The sequence below is a fragment of the Primulina tabacum genome, chromosome 16 (assembly GCF_025594145.1).
Source record: "Primulina tabacum isolate GXHZ01 chromosome 16, ASM2559414v2, whole genome shotgun sequence".
Lineage (NCBI taxonomy): Eukaryota > Viridiplantae > Streptophyta > Magnoliopsida > Lamiales > Gesneriaceae > Primulina > Primulina tabacum.
In genome coordinates, this window is record NC_134565.1 from 30,943,960 (window position 1) to 30,963,650 (window position 19,691).

The following is a 19,691-nucleotide window of genomic DNA, read 5'->3' on the forward strand; positions in this document are numbered from 1 at the left end:
TCTTGGGATAAATTTTAGCTTTCCTCGACTAATTTATTTCAAGTTTTCTACACACTTCATATTTTTAGTTATAAAAATTTTCCTCGAATAATTTATTTCAAGTTTTCTACCCACTTCATAGTTTTAGTTATAAAAATTATCCAGAATTTAGAGATCATTTTCTCACAACTGTTTTCATATTGGTTTGGAATCTAAATTTTCTCTCTTTTTATCTTTTGTATATTCTTTGTGCCGTGTGTGACTGACTAGTGAGTTTGAATATAAAAATTGTACTTGAATAAAATATTTAAATAAGTCCAGTTTTTTTAAATGTTTTTATTTTTTAAAAAAAAGAAATACTTTTGATGTTCGGGTAAATGTTAAAAAATGATTTTGTTTAAAATTTTTAAAAAAATTATAAGTAAAAACCAAAAAATCATAAATTTTAGCTTCTAAAACAACTTTAATCAAACACAGCATTTTTAGAAAGAAAAAAAAACTTATAAAAAATACTTTTCAACTTATGAACCACAGTCTATTTATTATCTACATGGATTTGCTCCATATGAGAAACCCAACCCGATAATTTCTAATTCTCAGACTTTATGTATCAAACATGCTAGTTAATGTTATCATATTCGTTAAACCAACGCAGAATTATCAAGAAACCAATCGCATCATCATCAAATTTCTATTACACTAATCAATATATGTTCAAAAGTAAACTTGTGATAAACTAAACTAAGCTGTTAACATGATTTGTAGTTTTTTTCATACCTTAAGAGTTGACTTGATACCAGAAGAATTCGGAGGCAAGACGCAAGCCTCAGAAAACTAAGAGTTGGTATGAAATCATCCCAAAGTGTCTATTTTTCATGGATCATTGGGCGGCACGAAACAAGCTACAGCATTATAAAAGAATCTGGGAAAATTGTATTTTTTGGTACTATATATTAGAAAATTTGTAGATAGCCGTAAATTCCCAATCTCACAAAACAAACCCAAGTGAGGCAATGGCCTAGATTTAAACATGCATTTTCAATCAAGAATAATTCAAATATGCATCAATTTCAATCATCTCCCGACAGTAACATAGAAACTCAAACTACAGAGAGTTCTTTAGCACCCATTCAACCAACGTCGAAATTCCGAATCCCGTTGCACTTTTCTTCTTATCGCTCCAAACGGGGCCAGCCATGTCGATATGCATCCATTGCACCTTCTCATCAACAAACTGTAGAAAACAACACAGAGTCAGATTTCACGACTTGCAAACTGAGAAATAATCGATATGCCCTTGGGTGAGGAAGAGGAGCCATTAGAAGCCATAGCCTCCTCCTTTACAATATATTTTTCTCCACTCTCGTATGATTCTAATATTTAGATACATAGTGTAAAAATGTATTTAATTAAAAATCAATTAGCATTTAGTTTCGACTCCTCTTAAGTGAATCTTTGCAAGATCAGGCTTACAAGTTGTATCAATTAAAAAACTTGTTGGAATTTCCAAAGTGATACACTCTCGCAACATGTCGATCAACGACGAGTACAATATCAGGAACCTTGTCGTATATTTATCCCCGCCTAGACATATTTCCGAGAGAGATAACTGTCTTTTTACAGCCTTGCTGCTGCTACCAACCGCAAATTTACAGTATAGAGTGAAAATCAATCCTATCACATATTTTATAGACACATACATAATGCACGACGTGAGTGAATTAAATCGTTTTAAATATATTCTAATCACATGCATCATGAAGCAATTCTCTTTTTTATCAAAGATAAGGAATCACTACTTCTTCAGAGAGAAAACATCCGTAACAGCTGAGTGCTGACCTGTTTCAAGAAAAGGGCCGCAGTGATGGCACCACCTTGACGACCTCCCGTGTTCACCATATCAGCCACCCCAGATTTCATGGACTCCCAGTAACTTTCCTCCATCGGCATTCTCCAAAGCTTTTCACCGCTGATTTCTGAGGCTGCCAGGACTTCTTTGGCAAGGTCATCACTTGGTGTAAAAATGCCTATTTTTCAGTATTCAAGAAAAAAAATGGCATTAGTAACTTTTGTATGACCATATACCCACGTACTTATTAGTTGATAAACATTTAGCATTCATATCCCTCACAATATACCCACGTACTTATTAGTTGATAAACATTTAGCGTTCATATCCCTCAGCAATATCTTCAACAAATTTACACTCAGCTATCTTCATAAATCAAATGTTATTATATATAATGCTCAAATAACGATCTTGTTTTTCCTCGATATTACTCCAGTCCAAAGTAATTAAGGCATACTGAATAAAAGAGATTGTTAACAAATTTATATACCAGCAATAGAGGGTCCAAGAGCAACGACGCAGGCCCCGGTCAATGTAGCAAGATCTACGATCTGCAAACCAATAAATGTTTTATACAACACTTCAAAATAAGCTTTGGCATCAAAGTCAAGTGCAGAAATCAATGGATTTTTACAACTCCGCACAACCTTGTGATCTTTCTGACGGCAAATGGGACTGTGAAAACATTCAGGTCACATAAAAACCAATTCAGTAAAAAGGGCACATTCAGTTTCTTAGTAACATCCCACTTTTCAATTTCTTCACCTCACCATACTTAGAGTAACTTCCACAAAATTCAACTAAACAAGTATGCTTTCACTGTTTAGAAGCATCAAATACTGGAAGAAGAAATCATCATTCAACATAATGTCATAAAAATGTTGGTACTAAGGCATCTTTCCAGAATAAAGTATGTTAGCTGCAAAGGAAAACGATAAAGATCTTCCCAAAACGTGTCGCAAGGATGTAAATGCAAATAAAACATAGCTTAGTATACCTTTTCTACCCCTTGATTACAAGCATATACTAAAGCATCAGCTAGGGTGAGTCTTCCTTCAGCATCAGTATTGTTTACCTGCAACATGGATTGACGAGAATATAATTGGGAAATGACAAGGAAATCAGAGAGTATCATCTGTACAAATGCATGGACATAATAGGAGAACAAGAAAGACCCTTTTATCAAAATAAATAAAAACTAGGAATTCGGTATTTCCATTTAAAACTAGAGGGATGTTAAAAACCAATGAAAAGTGATTACACATACTGAATGCCTCTTGATTTAAGGGAGGATATCAGAACAATAATTCATGTTAAAGACAGGTTGATTCAGATATTAATTATTAATGTCAGTTCATGCAATTAAAAAACTACATGGAACAATCAAGGTAACAGTAGTACTCATGTAAACTAGCCTTCAAAGTATTTTTATAGCTAAACAATTACATGGTGTGAAACCAGGACAAGAATGCCAAGTAACTAACAAAACTCATAACCCAAAATTAATTTCATTTACAAACTTATTAAAATAAGCACTTTCATTAGTTATTCTTTTTTAAAAAAAAAAAAAACTTGTTAGTTATTCATATTTAGTTATTTACATTCACAATTAATTGAAATACATACTATTCCAAATGGACTGAAGACTCAGAATTAGTTTACACGAGCACAAATAAACTGTTCAGAGCATGCCATTGAAAAGACATCTCAAAGCCAGCCAACCCATATGCACATTAATGTTTCCATAAACAAGGGCATAAATGCACACAGAATATATTTCTAAAATCCAACAAATAACTGAACAGAAAAGAAAAGGTCAATCCATAGCATGCAAAATTGAAAATTCACCTCAATCGTCTTCCCGTTTGAAGCTGTGACGATGTCTCCTGGCCTCATGCCAGTCCCACTTATCATGTTCTCACAAGCTGCAACAATGAAGTGAACCTGCAGACAAATAACCAAATATTAGGATTTAAGCCATTTGCTAAAACCTATTCAAATACACTGACTTATAGCCAGTGTGAACAATATGCCACAAGAGATACTAATGGGAATAGATGGAAAACACAAAGATGCACATGAATCAAGTCAAGTAAACACCATATCCTTGAAGTGGCGAGAAACGAAATGAATTACCTCTACTCCAGCAGGCTTGATTTGACCAAGAGCTTTGGCTGCACCCAGAACTGCTGCAGAACCACCCATATCAAATTTCATGAGTTCAATCATACAGCCTGGCCCCGTCTTGATATTGTAGCCTCCACTGAATATAACGACAAATATTCAAGATTATATGTAAGAGGTCACAAAAATGAAAAAGAATGTCCAACTTATTCAGGTATTGAAAAATCTCATGTGAGGACCATATAAAAGGAAAAGCATACTCGCTCAAAAATCATACATTCACCTGTCAAAAGTCAAGCCTTTTCCAATTAAGGCCAGCTTGGTTTTGACTTCTCCATTCAGAGGTCGGTAACATAAATGGATGAAATGTGGAGGATTAGCAGATGCAGCAGCAACTCCTAAGTAGGAACCCATTTTCAATTCTTTGCACTGCTCTACATCCAAAATTTTTGCAGAAAAAACATCACTATACTGTGATGCAATCTTTTTGGCTTCTTCAGCAAGTACTCCTGAAAAAACCCCATGTTAGAATGTAACAAAAAAGAATATCATGCCACAAAGGCCAAGACATTATACAATAAATAAATACCACAGAAAAAAGTCCAAAGGAAACAATATCTCCAGAGGGCAAATATCGGTGGCTACTGGAAGTAATGTTATTAGCCCTCTGATTACATTAAACGGAGAAAACAGTAGCAAAAATATACTGACCAGGGGTGACTACATTTGCGGGGGCATTCACAAGTTCTTTTCCCAGAATGATCCCTGAACAGACATCTTCGGCATACTTAAGTTTTTTCTCAATCTCATGTCCAGTACCAAGTCCAAGAATATCCACAGATTTGAGGACTGGCGTCTTTGATTCGGACTTAAACCGATTATCATCAAAAGTTCCCAATACAGCTCCTGTATATATTCGAACATCATAAGTTTCTGCCTTTTTCCGAAGTAGAAACAAAAAATGTCATGTGTCGAGTAATATCTAAGAACCAAAGAATAAAGGTACCAGCAGCGATTGCAGAAGCAGTGGTTGGCTTTGATTCCAAAGATAAGCCTTCAGAAGAAGCAAGTGTGATTGCCACATTACTTGACTGAGTCGACTTGGCTGCCGCAGCAACAGCCTCACCAAGACCATGATAGGCCAAAGTAGCTGAAGTTGATCCAAGCCCGATTAAACCAACCCGTTTTGAACCAAGACCGGGAAGCCTGAGAATTGTTGACTGTCCACTCTTTCCAGTAAAATCCTCCTCGGATGAGACTTCCGATAGCAATCCACCCAAGTGTGAATCTAGTTTTTGCAAGACTAAATTCTTGAACTTCAAATTCTCGTCTTTGGCCATATCCTTCTCTGTGACACCAACAGCAAGTATGTCTCCTTTCCATTCCGCCAAATCAATCTCTTTTGCGGCAAATGAGATCTTACACCATTCAAATAAATAACCAACTAATTAAAGCCGAAAAGATTAAAATCCCCCAAACAAAAGACAAGTTTTTCAACGCATCTGCATACATGTATCATAACATAAACACGATATCCATTTCTGAGTAAGATGTGAAGCACAAACACAGGAAACATGTATGTGAACAGAGAGACAACCAGTCCTTTCTTTTCCCGACAATCAATCTAATTGGGAATTAATAACATAAAAGATGGAGAAAAAATTATATTAGAATTTCAGCCAAAACAACCAAAAAAAAAAAAAAACCTAGCAAGCAACCATAGAAGAAGACCGAACTACATATCCTAAGCAATCCAAATAAAATATTATAAACAATGAACTTTATCATATCCAGTTAAGATTCAAAAAGTCGGAAAATTTGCTAAAAACAGACTTTCAAATACACCAACATAAATCTGCAAAACAAAATTAAATCAAACCCACAAGATTCATCGCGTGAGTAACCTAATAGACTGCAAACTCTACAGATGCTCCAAAATAAAATCCAAAACTACCAAACAAAGACAAAATACAAATCAATCGAAAATTAATCTTCAGAAAACGCAACCAACACCGTTTCCATGGAAGGAAAACCTTAGGTGGGTCGATATTGTTCGGCTGAGTAAGGCCGAGAGTGGCACGCGCAATTGAGTGAGCCATTCGCTTCGCTCTTTTGGACGAGAATGGTGGGATAGAAACGGAAATATCCCAGACAGGGCTAAATCTGAATTTTGCAAAAACGGAGGGGCAAGAATGATAGTGACAAGAGGACGAAGAAGAGGTAGAAGAAGCGAGGAGATTGAGGGAACTAGAGAGTATTTTAATGGCGGCCATTGTAGAGTGTGCCAGTCTCGTGCTATTTATAGGGATGTATGGATAGAGGTCGGTACCATTTCAAGCTATCCATTGGCATCTCTTGTTTATATTTTAATGTTGCGATTTCACGAGTTAGCCGTAGAGTAATTCCTTTTTATAAATATAATCTATAAGGTCTTGACTCAATGGTTAGCTAAAAAAATTACATGAGACGGTCTCACGGGTCATTTTTTGTGAGATAGATATCTTATTTGGGTCTTTCATGAAAAAATATTATTTTTTTATGCTAAGATTATTACTTTTTATTGTGAATATCGGTATGATTGACATGTCTCAAAGATAAAGATTCGTGAGACTATCTCACAAAAGACCTACTCCAATTATTAAAGTCGATATATTGAGATTTGTTAGTATTAGATTATGGGTAGTTTTTAAATTTTTTCAAAATAGATTTAGATGTTTTTTTGTATTTTTTTATTCGATCATATTTTCTTTGTCATAGATAAGCCAATCTCGTTCCACTGATCCTATCAATAATACAAACAATCATATTTTATCTTTATAGACCAAAACAATATCGTAATTATAATCTAAAAACATTCTTTTTATATATTCTACATTTTAAAAAATAATTGACATCGTCTGTGAGATGTGAAATGAGCCTCTTTCCAATTATCAATTGAAATACAGAAGCACCAAACCTGACAAACTGGGCGAGAATCTCAACGGGGTTATTTTGCATTAAAAATGGTCGACGGGACCAATCATGCTATTTCTCCTTTTTAAAATTCACATATTAATTTTTAATTTTATTTATATATTGCTCCTAATTACAGCTAAATTATATTTCATTTGCCAAGTCAATACCACATATGGGACCAAATCCGTCTTTCAACTAAAAAAAAATTATAATTCATTTATATATATTATTTATTATTATTTTCAATAAATAAAGCAAGAGAGTATTATAATAATTACATTTAGTATAGTTACTTGAACTTTCAAAATTAGCCATAACTTAATGAAGAAAAAAATAGATGAAATGTGCAATATATTAATTCTACTTTTTATCATGTAGATTTTTCACCATAAATTCACCTTGGTGAATTTTAAGATTTGAAAGCAACTTCTTAACTATTTTGTTGATTTTTATTATTTTTTTTCGTATTTTAAAATTATATTTTCAACTTTTTTCCAACTCATTTTTTCATTACCTCCTGTTTGCCATTGTTTTCTCTATTTGTTTGTTAGTTAATGAACCGAAATTTAGGGAATTTCTCGAATGAACCCACTCCGTTATGTGCAGGAGTCCATTGATGAAAAGAAGCTGGGGAAAGCTTGAACCCAATTCGTACAGTGATAGAATAGGAGGGCGATTGAAATTCCTGAGGAGTTATATATTTGTGTATTGATAAGACCATTCACTATTTCTTGTAACTCAATATCTCCCCCAGATAAACCATATAGCCAAGAAAAACAATGAAACAGAATAGAAGAGCTTACCCTACCAATTAGTAAATATTTCATAGTAGCTTCATTAGACCGTACATGTTGGTTTCCTGCTAGTGTTGATTGGCATTGCATGAAAAAAGTGAGGCGAGTCAATGGTGTGGATGATAGGGAAATAAAGTAAGTGGTGCAGTGATGTTGTAATTATCACAATTGGTTATGCAAACTGAGTATTTGCCTATTTTGTTTGTGTTTCTGCAAAGCTTCAAAATGACAATGATATTACTGACAAAATAAACCAAAACATTCAACTTTTGCATTCTGCCAAACTAGCTATCAGGGATTCAGATTAGTATCTTATTAAGTAAATATATTACTGTTTATTAGATATTTATTTTATAGATGTGACAAATAACATCATTGTATGAATTGAATGTTTAGTATATCACGTCTGTGAGCATGCGTGTTTATAATGGGAAAAACCCATTTGATGTGACATATTCTTGGCCATATCGACTCAAATCATCATCATCATCTTCATAAGGTTCTGTGGCAGGTCCAAAACAACTACCCTGAATGCAAATGTGGGTACTTTGTCTGTTAGAAATCCTATTGCCTGAGGTGCTTTCAGTGACATGGATATGGACATAGCTGTAAGTAGACCCTTTGCAATGATTGATGAAATCACAGAGGCATATCCAGCAGCTGAAGATGGCTTACAGCTCAGAGATCAAATCGTGAAATTTGGAAATGTGGAATTATGCGAGAACTTGTTGCAAAGGCTAGCTGCTGAAGTTCAGAAAAACCAAAGTCAAGTGGTGCCTTTGCTGGTAATGAGGCAAGGAGCTCTCATTACCCTGACCGTGACACCAAGAGCTTGGTTAGGAAGCCGACTTCTGGGCAGTGGCGGAGTCAGAAATATGATTTTAGCCGGGCTAAAATTTTAAACTCTAGAATCTTTTAATATTTTAAATTGATTTATCCGAACTAATATCATATTATTTCAAAATTATACAAAATTTAGGTATAAATTTTTTTAAAAAAATTGGGTCACCCGGGCTCATTGCATGTACCTCCGCCTATCTTCTGGGGTACTTAATAATCTCCATTGTCTTATTCCTCTCATTATACATCATCAATCCTTACTTAAGCTGGACGGATAGGCTCAGATACTTTTGGAAACATATTTTATTACAATCATTATATTTTTTATTTTGAAAGAAAGATGACATTCAGAAATGGTGAATATTTTCAGGTGCCATTTCCGAACTTTGTAGTGTGGAGTGTTTCAATTGCCAGTGCCTCAGAGATCAGGGTTGCTGTGCCAACAGAGATAGTTGATGTCGACCGGTGAACTTTGCTGTTCACCGTTGGAGAACTTGCACGTTTGAGATGAATTGTAATGGATATATATGAACTCTAAAATAAAACAATTTAATCTTTATATATTATTCTGATGGCTGGTTGACAGTCTTTTTCTTGTCTTTTTTTTGTTCTTCTTTGGTTTCAAGGAATGATTTTCATTTTTGAACTTAAAAGTTATAGTGTGATGGAAAATGATTTCAGATTTTTCGTTGCATGCCAAAGTATCATATTAAGAAGCGGGATTTTTGATGGAGTTTATAAATTATGCAAAATAATTTATAAGTTATTTTAGAGCTTATAAGTTCGAATTTATCACGTAACAATTTGGTCAAACATTAAAAAAGTTGAGTTACTTGAACTTATTTTTTATAAGATATTTTTTTAAACATCTTTACCGCCCAAATTATTTTTATTAATTTTAATTTATCTCCAATTTATCTTTATATAATATTTCATACAGGTTAATTTCGAATATTATTATTGATATCATTATTAATATTACAATAAATATTTAGTTATAATAATTATTAATTTTGTATTATTACTAATACAAAATTACTGTTATTAAGATTTATGACTATATTTATAATAATAATAATGTTTTTTGATAATAATCAGTATAATCTTAAGTAATTTTCGATCTTATAATGTCAAGCACATCACCATTTTTAATATTAATTGTCTTATTTTGTCAAACATTTTAACAACTTATTTTTAAACAAAAACTCCATGAAACCGTTTTTCTTTCGATTTTGTATGATGTATCTTCTATCCGACCAAACAAATGAAAAATATTAATTTTAATCCTTAAAATATTACTTTTTACTCTAGATATAGACCAGACCAACCCGTTTCACAAATATAAATATGTGAGACCGTCTCACAAAAGACTTATTTTTTTTAAAAAAATAAGACCTCACGGCTTATAAGTTCTATGAATTTATACACTGTAATTTGATTTGCAAAACATGAGATTCAATATTTTGAAGATGGATTCCCTTGAATCCTAGATACTTTAATCTTTTTAATGTTAAAACAAGAGTAAAATACCATGAAGCTCCGCCAGATTAGGTGGCTCCCCTCCCCGAGTTCGATCCCCCCTCCCCGCGTGTATTGTAATAAAAAAAAATACCTTTTAGCTAAATCTGTGTCTTGGAAGCCTCTATGGAGAAATGACGTTTATAATAAACCTTATTGATATATTTAAGCGAGGATTCAGTGAGAGCAAAAGAGTATTCCATGTCTTCAAGAGAAAATATTTGAATTTTATGTACTTTTCATGTATGAGTCTAAATATAAGTTTTGAATAACAAATGCTAATCAAAGAGAGGAGTTTTGTTTATAAAAAAAACCATAAGGCTGTGTTAGGATTCATGAAATTTTTTTTATCAAGAATTCCAAATTCTTTGATTTGTTTGAATCGATTTTAACAGTAAGAATTGAGTTTTGTATAACTTGAAATGCATAGTTTTTTAAAATCAATATTTCATATTTCATATTGACAAAAACTTGTATGAGAGACGATCTCACGAGTCGTATTTTGTGAGACAGATCTTTTGTGTAGGTCATCCATGAAAAAATATTACTTTTTATGCTAAGAGTATTACTTTTTATTGTGGATATCAGAAGGGTTGACCCATAAAGATTCGTGACCGTCTCATAAAAGACCTACTCTTTCATATTTAAGGGACCGTTATTCATGGAAAGAAGAATTAAATAGCCAAAAATAAATGGGCAGCAAGAGCAATAGAAAGTGGCAAAACTTGGTCTCCAACAGTTTTCACTAGTGGGGACAAAAGAGATCACAAATTAAAGTAAATGGAATTGGATTTGATTCTTTTAACAAAAAGAAAAAGAAAGAGAGAAATAGATTTTATTCTTAGCCTTCATAAAAAAGGCATAAATTTGTCGACCATGTAGAACGGCTCAGACCACTCAAAATCGTGCAAGAGTTTGGAAACATTTTGCCTGAGTAAGTCAATAATTATAGATATTAACAAAATCACACCTCTTTTAACTTATAAAATGTTTTTTAATATATATATCTACAACTGAAATTCACAATATCCTAAATATCCATTGCAAATCACGCCCTACATCAAAGAAATCCATCGGACTGTAGTTGGTTAATCCACCAACAAATTGTAAGAAGATATCTTGATCAAAAGTCTTTAATAATAAACATAATCTAGAAACAAAAAAATGTGTAGTGCCAAAGGCAGTTGTACCATACAATGAGATGAAAGCAACCGGTTTTGTCCTTTCCTCTGGCAACCCATTTGTAAGGAAAGCAGGCCATTGCACGAAACGAGAAATTGCTACACCAAATAGTAACATACTTTCCCGAGAAAACTTGACAAGAAACTATGCCCCAGCTCAATTTTCCATTTGATTCACTACCTCCATTATAGTTTTACAGATACAACAAAGACCAATGCCATACTCTTCTATATAGTCCAAGCTATTATTAATAGTTTAGCATCTCGGAATTACCACACCTAGCTGAAGATCGACCTACGATCACAGAAGATATAACAAGCTACGAAAAAAGAGGGAAATAAATTTAAAGTTGAATTAGAAGATGTAGAGATTATGAAATGCTCAACTCTATCAAGCTCTTCCAGCGGTGTCAACTCGACTTAATTTCAAGCTCAATACTCAAAAGGGTTTGTGCTGTTTCCAACGTTTTCTCCCCTCCAGGATTCATCGATTCATCAGTCAAATCGCTTTCTTTGTCAATTGACAGTTGGGTTTGACTCCGATACTGGTTTCATTTTGATATTTTTTAGACTGTCCATGGAATCACAAGTATCATCAACTAGACGAGTAGACTTTGAGCCAAGTCGCTTTTTTTATACTGGCATGTCGTGATCATGAACTCCCTTGTAGGTTATTACTACAGCACAAGCGTAATCCACGGCTTTCTCGGTGTATTTTTTAACAGGACATCCAGCTGATGTACATCTGTAGTAGTTCCTGAAATTCATTTAAGAGTTTATTAAAACAAATACAGACCATCAGTGAACATTACACATGACAATCGATATAAGAATGTTCATTACTTGTTAATACAGAAAAAGAGGTTTAACAATTTCTTGCATTCAGAAAGTGGGGCTATGAGAAATAATATTACAGGACCAAACACTTGCTGTTGTGCCTATAATTACTACCAGCGGTGAAGGCTCAACTCAAATTTTTTTAATCTGACAGCAGTTCAACCGCTGTGTACTGATTGTTGTGGCCACATATGCAACCATATAGGAAATATGAACAATTTGCCCACCAGCTCAAGCACGTTTTGTCTTATGGACCTTGCTGTAAACCAAGTAGCAGGAGCAAATATTGTTCCCCAAACAAAATCACTTAAAAGTTGAAAATTTTCTCACGAAGTTGAGGTAGTCGTTTCGTTTGATGAACAATCGGCATCCCACTTTCCCATTCTTGTAAGACTAATTACACACACTTCCAAATACTGGCCCAAGCTAAAATGGGGCGCTGATATTTTGTGCTAGCAGTCAATAATCATGTAAAATGCCCTAAAACTTCTTGCTTGAAAATTTGCGGAAAATTAAAAATTTTCTTTTTAAAAAAACTTAAATGGCCTCATTCATAAAATCACTGGTGAATCAAGTTCAATATTTCAAAATATTGCAGCAGAAGAAAATAAAGTTTGCCAAAAATCATAATTTAAAAATATCCAACGACTGATAAAATGTTTGCGGAATAAAATAACAACTGCTGCTCTGAGGTCCTCGGGTGCCACTACTGCCAACCCAAGCTGGCTCACTGGTTCCCGCCCTCGGCCCTGGCCTCATCAGTACCTACAACAATCAAGTCTAGTGAGCCTAAAGACTCAGCATGCATATATCGCAGGTAACGAGTAAAAATCTGAATTAAAATATGCATGAGATAACATATCATGTCCTGAGGCATGCTGAAAATAATCTGTACTGAGCAATCATAATACGTGCATAACTGAACTGATAATCACAGTAAAAAAAAATGTTTGCTCCTTGGAACCTGTACTGAAGTAACTGGTAAAATTTTCTGTTGAGATTATGTTTTACGCCTGTGGCCACTGCACTAAGCTGAACTGATCGGTAACTGGCTACCGGGGAGGCTGAAACTGAACTGAGCTGGCCGGTCACTGGCGACCGGGTGGTACCATACTGAACTGATCGGTCACTGGCGACCGTATAAAATAACACTCCCACATAGTGAATGAACCACAAGCCATATCGCATAAATCTCAAAATAATCATTTTCTATTTAATGCACTGTAAAATAATTAACTGGCATAATGAAAATGTCCCGTAATTTTACCAACTGGATTGGATCGTCCCCAGGCTCGCTGCAACCTAACTGTGCCATGAAAAATATGCAATAGCTTAAACTTGACCAACTATGCAATTTAGTTCAAAAGATGCGATTATGACGCCTAATGACTTCGCATTTAATCATGACTCCGAGCCAACCTGAACCGACACCGAACCGACGTATAGTCATGATTAAAATACGCTGAAAAATCGTAAAATAATGCTCCTAAAATGATAGGGTCGAAATCTAGGTGGAATGGAGGCCAAAACACGAAACGCTCTTTCGAGAGTCAATTTGGCACATCGCACCGTAAATTCTCGTACGACCTCAAAAATGAACCGAATCACAAACGGTCGAAAACATGACCTTCCCAACTCAAAGGGGCACTGTCCAGTCCAAGGCCATAGGCTAAAAGCCAACCGAGAACTCGAACGAGCCACCGAACCGACACAGCAACTTGCTGTAAAATTCCAGCAACTGTACCATTGCGTAACTTGTGTTGTTTTCGAGACTACCGGCCATTGGAGGCGTGAACCACCGACCAGAGACTCTTACCAACATCCCAAGGAGTGATTTGAACCATGGCTAAGGGCCCTAGGCCAGCCACAATCCGCGTCACACCATAACTCAACCGAAACTCCAACCGAGAACCAACGTGCATGCGTGTGTAGTGTTTTGCTTTGATCGATGTCTTGCGTCGTTCCAGTGGCCATTTGATTGACCATGGCACGATCTAGACATCTAAGAGCATGGTATGAACCGTGGCTATGGGCCATAGGCCAACCAAGATCCATACCAAGCAACCAAAACCGAAACCGTATATGCTGAAATTGTAAGGGCCGAAGGGACATAGGGGCGGTTGTGATGTTTTTATTAAAAACCGATGAGCCATGGACCAAGCCACCAAAAGGGCGACTTAGTCATGTCTTAGACATGCTAGGGGAGTGATCTAACCATGGCTATAGGCCCCTAGGGCAGCCAAGATCAGATCCTTCCTCCTTGCCAACAAGCTGAATTTCGAAACTCAAATGGACCAAATGAGAAGTTGCTGTCCATTTCTGAATTTCCAGCAACCAGGGGCTTGAACGAACGGACCAATCTGATCCTAATGCATCCTATTACATGTATTGATGTCGCCTTGGGAGCCTGGAGTCGAACCAATCACCTGAAACTCACAAACCAAGAAAAACGTGAAGCTTGCCAAGAAATATCAAAAATTCTGCATGTGTTGTTTTCAAAAGTTTTGACATGGATCTCGATTTTTGCTTGAATAAACATGATTATGTACTGAAAAATAAATGATAATATGACTTGATTGAGGTTTAGAAAGAATCTAGACATGCCTGGTTATCGTTTGAAATGAAAACGAAAAGAAGAGACGAGACGGCGCGGAGGAGACGGAGTGGCTTCCTTTTCTACCTTACCTTGCTCTCGATTTTTTCTCTCTTCTTTTTGGCTATGTACCTCACGATTTTTACCTCTGAAAATGAGTCTGAATTCACTCTGAATTTTCGAAAAGGAGAGGGGGGGAAAAGATGGTTAGGAGGGTGAGGGAAGTGGGTGCAAGATATAAGGAAGATCCAAGATCAAGTCTTCTCATTTTAAATTTTTGAATTCTAGTTTGATATCAAATGAGTTGGTGGATGTTTCTAGAGGTAGTGGCCGATTTTTGCTTGTTTTCTAGTCTAGGATATGTCCATTAATTTAATTAAATTGTGCTCTCAAAAATCCTAGAATTATCCTACAACTTACATGCAAAGAAATGGTCAAAAGGTTGATGAGTTGGCAATTAAATTGTCTAGCAACTATGGGGGCCGAAAATTGCAATAAAATGAAGGGGAAATATTGTTATCTAGTCAACTAATAATCCTTGAAAGCCTTACTAATCCTTTAAATAATTTAGTGAGCTAACCCCTTAATTAAGTAACTTAAATGAGCTCATTTCTTAATCACCTCAAATAATTAAATTAAATCCTCAAACCTCCCTTTCTAACTTAAATGAACTTACCTGCTAGCTAAATTAACTTCTGAAAATATTTTCTGGATCTTAAATTCTATCTCAAAACTCCAACTCCAGTCCGGCCTCACTGAAATAACTGAAATGCTAAAAATCAAACTACTGAACTGAAATAATGAATAATTAACTTCAAATAAATGTATTTAAAATAATTATGCAATGAAGTCAATTAAATTTAGAAATCTACAATTATGCATGGCTTAAACGTAGACTGATTTACGGGTTCTACAAATCAAGACACTGTTTGGGATTCCAAATCGACCAGGCGGTTCAAAAATCAAATACGTTCAGTTCTGTGGCCACAACTCCTTGTCGAAGATATTATTCAAGTACTTTTGAGATTTTCAAGGGAGAAAAAAAAAGAGTCCAGCCATCTTGTTGAAATTAGGATTCTCATACGAATCAATACTAAAATGTAATACTGGGATCTGAGAGTGTACCTTGGATGAGGATTCCCCTTCACCATCTTCTGGCCATACTTGCGCCACCTGTACCCATCTCCTGATATCCCCATGTCACCAGCTGCATGAACAACGAATTTAGATTTCTTTCCATGTTTGGAAAGAGGCCCCAATTCAGCAGCAGAACTTCTCTTCTGCCTGGAGATTCACATAAGGTAGTCAAATTCTTCTGATAAAAACAATGAGCGACATGATATTACTACATTAAATCAAGAAAACCATGTAACTAACAACTTACCTGTTTGCACATACCGGACCGTCGACATACTCATCCTTAAAACTGATTTCCATGGTCTCATCAGACCCACTAGACTCTTGCTGCTTTGTTTCCGGTATCTGATAAATTCTAAGCAACGTTTCTTTTGAAGATGTAGATGGAACAGGGTCACTAGGGCATCTCACTGAATGGGTTGTAAGATCATTACCATTAATCGGCATGATTGGACGCACAGCCTTAATTTCTCTAATGCAATTTAGCTTTTGTGGAGGATCATGATTGTGGAGACTTCTGTAAACAGTATCTATGACACGGTTAGAACGATCACAGCAGTCAGTCTTTTTGGCATAACAGTCAGAAAATGTGCATCTGTAATAGCTCCGAAAGCCCTCTGGACTCTTCACTTGCTTTTGACCATATTTGCGCCAATTGTATCCATCAGAAGAAGTCTTCAGCATGGGAAGTGCAGCAAAAGGTTTTAGTTTGGGAGAGTTATCCGTGTCCTGATCTCCAAGACATGGATTCCTCTTGTTTTCAACTGGAACTACTTTTTGTTCTGACGAAGATGGATTCGGAATAGATGAATCAGACTGAGTAGCATATATAGGTGACAGCTCCAGCTTTGATGGACCATCATATGGCCGTATCAGATGTTGTATTGGGGTTTGGGCAGGTTGACCAGTAATAATTTTCAAGGGTTCCTCATGGATTGCTTTAACTTGGTCCTGAGGTAATAAAAACAAGAAGATAAAATTCCAAAATAAAGTAAATGATTTTAAGCGTCAAAGACGGAACATACAGATCTCCGGTGTAGCAGGAAGACAAACGAAAATAGAATAAATTTCATCAATATCATTATTCTCGTCCGTTATGAAGCCAAAGTGTTTAAGATGACAACACTTTTTGTGATGTCTGATGCTGAAACAAAATCAAGTGCTTGAGAGATAACATACTAATTCACTTGAGTAGCCAAAGGTCATATTGATGCAATAAAAGTTTAAGAAATGATGAGCAAACTCCAATTTTATTTCCAACTACCATAGGTTTACTAGGACAGAATTCACTGTCTTCTAAACCAACATCTACCATGCAAAACCTAACTTTAAATGAAATAACATGCAGGATCAAGTTTATTTCCACTTTTGATCTAATTTTTCTTCCATGGGATGGTGCAAAATTCAAGCAAGACGTATAGGCGATGGTGTTCAGCCGATAAAAAAATGTAAATTTGCATCACTTGTCCATAATTGCTCTAACAATTAAAATAGCCATTACATTCCACACAAAAAGGTTGATTTTGTCAATCGTATAATAATAACTGATTTACTATGAATACATAACAGGATATACAGACTAGCCAATAAATGTATATCAATATTTTCCAGTTTAAGACCCATAAAACAGGTAACCTCCACACAATGGAATTTACTACATTCAGCAAGGTTTGCACATATTAGCTGAAACATACTTGTAGGTGCATAACTTGATTACGTGAATGCTTTTAACAATCTGGCAGTAATAGTTTAGGTAAAAATGGAGGAAGCGACAATAAAGAAGTTACGTCATATTTCTTTCAAAAAAACAGTGGCGGAAACAAGTAATTAATCATATCTGAATTAAGCAATATTTCCAAGGCATGTAATTTTCGATAGAAACTCAAGATTAGTGAATTAGATTAAATTAATTAGCTTACACTGGTGCTTTACTCGACTTGAACCAAATTAACTCAATCAAGGTAACCATAAAATGGTGAATATAAAGAAATTAAGGTTTAAAATATCAAATGAGCTCAGTACAAGAATGAGAGTCGATATCCACATATCAAATTCTGAAAACGAAAGCAATTTCTTCCACGTTCCAACATCACAAGAATTTAGAACAATCAAACTTAGGGTCTTCATGGGGAAAAAACTGTATAAAAGAATAAAAAATCTAACCTTTAACTCTTCGACTGACAGTAGAGGTTGCAGAGAATACTCCACAGGAACCTCTGCAGTTTTCAAAATTCATCAAAACCAGCACGTTTACTCGCTCGTCCACAGTACACACATGCACACACACACCGAAACATACGAATTCCAGTCTTTGATCGCACAAATCTATCATCTCAAATCGTTTTATTCACTTGATCTTGAAAAAACAAATCCGAATAACCATACAAAAAGATGTATTTACGAAGTACCGGATAAGCTGTGAGTCGAATCTTTATTTTCGGAATCACTCTCGGACAACCGTACAGGCGCTAGGGTTCCCAATTCAATAGCTTTGGATTCTCCGCTTTCACAAGAGGAAGCGTTCACGACGGTAAAATCATTTCCATTATCTCTACTCGGTGGACTCCGTTCATCGTCTTCTCCGATTGTTTCACCTCGAATTTCTTCTTCTTCGCGTGGAGGACTTGAATTTTCGTTTTGAGCCTCTGAACTCCGACGCGTCCCCTCTTCCATAGCTGGATCCTACGCACAGTCAGTGTGTGAGTGCGTGCTTTTGTGAATGTGAAGGAGATGATTTACAGTTGTTTATTTGCAGATTCTTCTCCTTCTGTGGTAATCGTTCTTTGCGTCAAATGACAAGAAAATTCCCTCTGAAAACGGTATTTTATGGATAGTGAAGGAAGCGTGGGGAGTAGTTTTGTAGTTTCATTCTGAATGACGGGGTTAGGGCATCTCCAACCGTACTCCATAATGGAGGAATCCTCCATAATGGAAATGGAGGATTCCTCCATTATAGAGGATGAAATCTTCTCTAACCGTACTCTATTTGTTTCCTCCATATGCAACAGTGATCTTCTATTTATGGACTGTTATGGATTGAAAAGGGATGAAAAATAATTACAAAATAGATATTTTAAAAATTGTCATATAGTCCTTTTGAAAATTAATAAGCGAATTACATGTAGTTGTGTCATGTTTAGCGAATTAATAAGTTTAGTTAAATAATATATTATGAAATTAATTAATTATATGTGTGTATGTGTTCGAAAATGAAATAAATTAAAAAAAAATTATTTGGTAATATTTAGAGGATATGAGTTGAAAATGAAATAAATTAAAGAAATAGAGTATTTGGTAATATTTAGAGGATATGGGTTGGAGAAGGTGTTTGAAAATAGAGATCATGGATCTCTATTTTGGAGGATAGAGGATGAAAAATAGAGGATATGGATTGGAGATGGCCTTAGTAGAGTGGCCTCAAAATTTTGGAGTGTCACTAAAAATATTTATTTGTAATTTATTTATTTTAATGTGAACCGGACATAGTTTGAAGGTTCGTACGATTTATTATTCCATTCGATTTGACCTTCGTTGACTCGGGTTGGGTTAGCTGCCCATTCCATTTACAGACGTATTTCATCGTCACTTCGTCAGAAAATTTTAAATATTATTTATTAATCTCTATATCCAATCATTCATCTTTATTCTTATTTTATATTTATATTAAATAAATATATTTTCAATTTTATTTATAAAATTTAAATGATTATTGTGTAAAATGAATAATAATATTATTTTTAAATATATTTATTATTGTTGCAGCCTCTTGTCTTTCCTTAAACAACATCCTCTTAGGGTCCTCCGAGTAAGGAAAAGACTTCACGAATGTAACTCATTCCGGATATATTCCGTACGTTAGATAATACCCTTTCGTATATTATTGA

General features: G+C 35.1%; 3 protein-coding genes across 4 annotated transcripts; 1 reads left to right on the forward strand and 2 right to left on the reverse strand.

Moving 5' to 3' along the window:
- Positions 1–930: 930 nt before the first annotated feature.
- Positions 931–6,279, reverse strand: LOC142528734 (neutral leucine aminopeptidase, chloroplastic-like). The gene is made up of 10 exons (XM_075633864.1): positions 5,986–6,279; positions 4,959–5,370; positions 4,664–4,858; positions 4,236–4,461; positions 3,965–4,091; positions 3,677–3,772; positions 2,826–2,903; positions 2,319–2,379; positions 1,819–2,006; positions 931–1,213 (listed from the first exon to the last, which is right to left on the reverse strand). The coding sequence occupies exons 1-10, from the start codon at positions 6,223–6,225 to the stop codon at positions 1,085–1,087; spliced, it is 1,752 nt and encodes a 583-aa protein (XP_075489979.1). The 5' UTR covers positions 6,226–6,279; the 3' UTR covers positions 931–1,084.
- Positions 6,280–6,627: 348 nt separating this feature from the next.
- LOC142528491 (putative 26S proteasome regulatory subunit p27) lies at positions 6,628–8,603 on the forward strand. The gene is made up of 3 exons (XM_075633538.1): positions 6,628–6,631; positions 7,888–8,008; positions 8,288–8,603. Exons 1-3 carry the CDS (start codon positions 6,628–6,630, stop codon positions 8,601–8,603), a joined length of 441 nt encoding a protein of 146 aa, XP_075489653.1.
- Positions 8,604–11,506: 2,903 nt separating this feature from the next.
- On the reverse strand, positions 11,507–18,610 carry LOC142529111 (putative WRKY transcription factor 32). 2 transcript variants are annotated; one of them, XM_075634503.1, is made up of 5 exons: positions 18,216–18,606; positions 17,971–18,023; positions 16,055–16,758; positions 15,796–15,954; positions 11,507–11,997 (listed from the first exon to the last, which is right to left on the reverse strand). In XM_075634503.1, the coding sequence occupies exons 1-5, from the start codon at positions 18,478–18,480 to the stop codon at positions 11,874–11,876; spliced, it is 1,305 nt and encodes a 434-aa protein (XP_075490618.1). In that variant the 5' UTR covers positions 18,481–18,606; the 3' UTR covers positions 11,507–11,873. The 2 variants fall into 2 exon arrangements, with proteins under 2 accessions (XP_075490618.1, XP_075490619.1); XM_075634504.1 differs by lacking the exon at positions 11,507–11,997 and adding an exon at positions 12,606–12,842 and having other exon boundaries at positions 18,216–18,610.
- Between the last annotated feature and the right edge of the window lie 1,081 nt (positions 18,611–19,691).